Source organism: Pinus tabuliformis, chromosome 2_2 (assembly GCF_031772625.1).
Source record: "Pinus tabuliformis cultivar Carrire ecotype Pingquan chromosome 2_2, CPIR1, whole genome shotgun sequence".
NCBI lineage: Eukaryota > Viridiplantae > Streptophyta > Pinopsida > Pinales > Pinaceae > Pinus > Pinus tabuliformis.
Genome location: NC_142300.1, coordinates 875,553,931 through 875,559,126, shown reverse-complemented (window position 1 = coordinate 875,559,126; position 5,196 = coordinate 875,553,931). Strand labels below are relative to the sequence as shown.

The 5,196-nt window shown below is 35.5% G+C and overlaps 1 protein-coding gene across 1 annotated transcript; it reads left to right on the top strand.

Moving 5' to 3' along the window:
• Positions 1-2,090: 2,090 nt before the first annotated feature.
• Positions 2,091-3,936, top strand: LOC149195783 (caffeic acid 3-O-methyltransferase-like). Its single transcript, XM_089408809.1, has 3 exons — positions 2,091-2,904; positions 3,268-3,332; positions 3,471-3,936. The coding sequence occupies exons 1-3, from the start codon at positions 2,136-2,138 to the stop codon at positions 3,768-3,770; spliced, it is 1,134 nt and encodes a 377-aa protein (XP_089264935.1). The 5' UTR covers positions 2,091-2,135; the 3' UTR covers positions 3,771-3,936.
• The last annotated feature ends 1,260 nt before the right edge of the window (positions 3,937-5,196 follow it).

Sequence of the window (5,196 nt, the reverse complement as noted above, 5' to 3'; positions counted from 1 at the left end):
TTTTTAATTTTAATTGTAATATATTTTTAATAGTACTAATATTATAATTTAAATATCTAAAAATAAATTGAAAATTTAAATAATATTAAAGACCCTTTGAGCGCAACCGAGATTGGAAACCCTGAGTCGGAGACCTGGAGTGACCGCCATAGCCGACACACATGAGCAAACAGCAGCAAAGGAAATCTCTTACACTGAAAAGAGAGACAAGGATCGAAATCAGTCGAATGATGAAATTATTGCCTTTGAATTCACCGAGAGCAACTTGCTGAAGAGCAGTGAAACCCATGTATGCTTGCCGCATCCCATAACCTATTTCCACGAGCCGGTTTAGCTACCAAACAGGCCGGAGGGCACCAAAGCTTAACCATGGAAGAAATAGATGCAAACAAGGGCAAAACACCTTGGGGGAATCTGCTTATGCAAACAAGGGCAAAATACCTTAGGGGTAATCTGTTTCTACAACGAAAATGACAGAGGAGCAATTAATTCCATCCATCTGATATGAGAATATAGAGTTGGCAGTCCCTCTGAAGAGAGCAGAACATTAACTGTACGCCGGTCGGGGCAGAATTCCTTTCCTGTAAAACAAAGAGCAGACGGTTTCAGCGGTAGCAGAGGAGCAAATACCGAGAAGAGCTAGGGGAAAAACCGGGTAGTTACCAAATACAAGGCCGATGAACCACAGTCGTCGGATGTAACCCTAGAAAATGGATGGGCCGATCGATGCCAAGTATCAGGTGCAAGGTTTTCGAGAGGGTTCGAGAGTCCTGGGTGTACAACACGACAGTCATTAGTCGAGGTCACCCTTCCCAAATATCGAGTAAAGAGTAACCATTATTACGACAAGGTAAACAAATTTTACGAAAACCATATTATAAATGTTTAAAATTTGGAATTGAACCTCGGGGTATCATTAAACCATTGTTATTAAATCACCGAGTGAAGAGTAACCATTGTTATGACAAGGTAAACAAATTATACCAAAACCATAATATAAATGTTTAATGTTTCGAATTGAACCTCGGGAGTATCATTAAACCATTGTTATTAAATCATTAAACCATTGATATTAAATCATGACTATTAGAACATGAATATGTAAAGCATAGTGAAAGCAAACAAGTTTTATTGGCTATGTTAATAATAATAATAAAATATGCTGGTACATGTTACAAACAACTTCGATACAGACCATGACCTGACTATGTGCCATACAAATCCTTTACCTTTCATTATAGTTAGCAAATTAGATTTGAATCGGGAAAAGTCAAGAAAATTTCAATTACAAAATAATAGGCCATATAGCATTAAAATTGATCCATATGTTTTTGTTTTTGATACATATAATTGACATGGTTATTTGTACATATGTTTCAGGTCGCGGTTTTCAATATTAATATGCTTTCAATGACTGCGGGCATCGAGAAAATACCAACCACCTGAAGGGCAAGTTTGGGTTGAATTTGTTCAAGATATGAGGCGGAAGTTCAATCATGGCTTTCGATACCCAAAATTTCAATGAATTTGTTTAAGTTAAGCCATCGAACTAAGTGTTTTAGATACTAATTAATTTTGTGTGGTCGAGTGTTCAGTATTTGCTTTATCCATTTAAAACGTCATCCGTGATGGTGAAAATATCATCTTTCATAAGCGAAAATATAGTTGTGAGGATGGTTCAATTGTGAAGTAGGGAGATTATAAGTTTTATGATCCCATTACTAATAAAATTATGTATCTCCGAGAGCTACTGCTCCAGACACGATTTTTTTAGTTGAAAAATCATGTCTCACGACTTTTTTAAGTTGGAAAATCATCTCTCATATACGTAACTAGAGCTGCTGCTCCAAACACGATTTCTTTAGTTGAAAAATGATCTCTCAGATTTTCATTCATATACGTAACTGTATCATTCATTTTCTTTAGTGGAAAAATGATCTCTCAGATTTTCATTCATATACGTAACTGTATCATTCATATACGTAAATGTAATTGGACCTGAACTTGTGTCGCTTGCAGATGATCCAGTCCGTGACGTAGAAGATTACACGAGGCCACCACCAAATAATATAAATTTGGCATCCCTATTCGTTTGCATTACAGCTCTCCGGCCGAAGTTAGTGGTAGTGAAAGGTATGGATATCCAAACCCTGGGCACGGAAAGTCTGGTTGAGTCTCGGGATATGAATATCCAAGCAGTTGAGGACGAAGAGGTGCTCCAGGGTTCGGCCCTAAGCATGGCGTTTTCCGTAGTAAACCCCTTTGTGCTAAAATGTGCCCTTCGTCTTAAAATCCCAGACATCATCTGGAAAGCCGGTCATGATGTTGCTCTCTCCGTTCACCAGATCGCCTCCCAACTCCCCTCTGAAGGCCCCGACGTTGACGCTCTTTCCCGCATTCTTACTTACCTTTCCACTATGGGAATCTTGCAGATGATCAAGCCAATGGAGGGAATTAGTGCACCCATGAACATGAAATACGGCCTTACCAATCTCACCAAAACCTACTTCATCTCCCGCGATATTAATTCCTTAAGCCTTGTTCCCTTAGTTCTATTGCAGACACACCCAGTTTTCGTGGCCGCTTGGGACCATATTCAAGAACGTGTGCTTCATGGGGGCGATAATTTCAAGAATTCCAGTGGCAATGGCCAAGAATTCTGGAATTTCACAGCCAGCAATCCGGAGTTCAACGCCATCTTCAACGCAGGCATGGTGTGCCTCACAAAGGTGGGTATGACTGAGATCTTGGCTACTTACGATGGCTTCAAGGACGTTAATGCGCTGGTAGACTTGGGCGGAGGGCACGGAGAAGCGTTGAGTCTCATAACTGCTGCATATCCTCATATCCACGCCATCAATTATGATCTTCCTCACGTCATCGCAACTGCACCCCCTCTCCCCGGTAATCCTAATTCAATTTCGCAACCTTCTTTTTTATATGTTGATTTCTGTTCCATTTATCTACTTCAATGCATAAATCCTCTGCAAGTTGTTCAGAATACACTGAATTATATTTAGATAACCACCCATCTTTATTTATCTCTTTATTATTCTATTTAGTTATGTTATTTTTCTTATGTGGTTCATTCATTAATCTGGTAAATTACATCCACTAACAACATGTACCTGCTATTCGGAAAAATCGAGATAAATAATCACCCTACATAATCACGTCACACGGCACAGCATGAGATTTCGCAATATTGTTTCACGTCACAGCATGGGATTTGGGCATGTTGTTTTAATCGTATTGTCATTCACACAGGCATACAACATATCAGCGGAAACCTGTTTGAGAGCGTACCCTCCGCAGATGCGATATTTATGAAGGTGAGAAATACTGTTCGTTAATCTGGCGGATCTTCTTCCTACGTTAATTATGTGATAAACATTTAATTTTGATTTATCTATCAAAGATGTTACTACTATACCTAATTTATAAGTTTGTTTTGGATTTGTCAATGAAAGCATTTCCTACACATCTGGGACGACGAACACTGCATCAAGCTACTTCACAACTGCTACCAGGCTGTCCCAGATAAAGGAAAGCTAATAATAGCAGAGGCTGTCCTGGATATAACTGATGATTCCGACTTGATAGGATCTGGGAAAGTCGTACACGCTCTTATGTTGAATCTTTCACCAGGAGGTAGGGAAAGGACCCGAGAACAATGGAATGAACTTCTCAAAAAAGCTGGTTTCTCTCTCTCTAAGATCGTGGGAAAGAAGGGCACCTTAACTAAAATTATCGAAGCAATCAAGTGCTAAATGTTTAGTGAAACCCTACGCTAGGTTACTTGGGGCAGAAACTGAGCTGTCTCTAGTTCACTATAAGTGTCCTTCAACCAAAATAAATGCAGCAAGTTGTGATGTAATAACATATTTTAGGTGTAATTTATTGCATTACGAAATATAACTATGTGATTTCTGAGTATTCACCTTCAAGTTATGTCCACCTTATCGTGTATCGTCATTTGAATTGATTATATTGCATAAATGATCTCATAAGTGATTTGATTTTCATTGCATTATACATTTCTCATCCTCCATTGTTATCCCATAATTTTAATGAACAAACAACCTATTTCAGAAGGATGTCGATAAATCTTTTACCCCTGTAGTCCATGTAGTACGGGGATTCTCTTTTGGTTTGAAACACTAGGTTATTTCTGATCTCAGTCCTGTTTTTTTGGATCTCCTGATTTTTCTGGATCTAAAGTTGCCTATTTATTGAGAGGTAACTTTAAATGATATGAGTCCTAGGATGATTAATGAAAATGGGGTGTTGCTAAATATGAGATAGTAATTTTCGTGTTTTAATTATTATTTATATTTTGTATAATTTTTTTTTATATGTTGTATGATTTTTTATTTATGTGATATATAAATAATATTAATAAAAGTAGTTGGAAAATTAATTGGAAATAAATAAAGTCAATAATAATATTTCTTTAATATATCTCATTAGGATTCTAAGATAAAAAAGGTCTAGGTATCTATATGACCTCGTAACAACAGGATGTTTTAATAACCATAAATCTACCAATTGAGCCGACAATTGAGCTATTTAGTCAAGGTACCCACTAACCACTAAAACCCGAATTGACTCCCAACTACCAAGGTACCCACTATAACCATTAAAACCCGAATTGACTCCCAACTACCACATATGCATAAGATCAAAATGTATTTATATATTTATTATCCTATTATCAATGCTTTATTTTTCTTTATTTCTTTATATTATATATGTTTTAATTTTTATGTTTTTAGATTTTCAGTAAATAAAATTTAATTTAATTTGATATAAAACAGTTTTCTTAATATTTAATATTTAATATTTAATATTTTAATTTATTTATTTTTTAATTAGATTTCTAATTTCTATTAGATAAATTTAAGAAAATTATAGACTTCAACATTATCTTTTATTAACGCCTGATTTTTTTAAATTTTTTAATATGATTAGTTTATTGATAATATATATTTATTTAATGTTAAAGATTAATTAATATACAAATGATATTTTTTTTTGTAATTTTTTGTATTAATTAATTGATTTTACCAATGTTGGTAGGTGGGTAACAACATTTTCAAAAACTCTAGAGCCCGCAGAATTTCAAAAGCTCGCAGAGAATTGGGAGTGAAGTATATATATATATATATATATATATATATATATATATATATATAT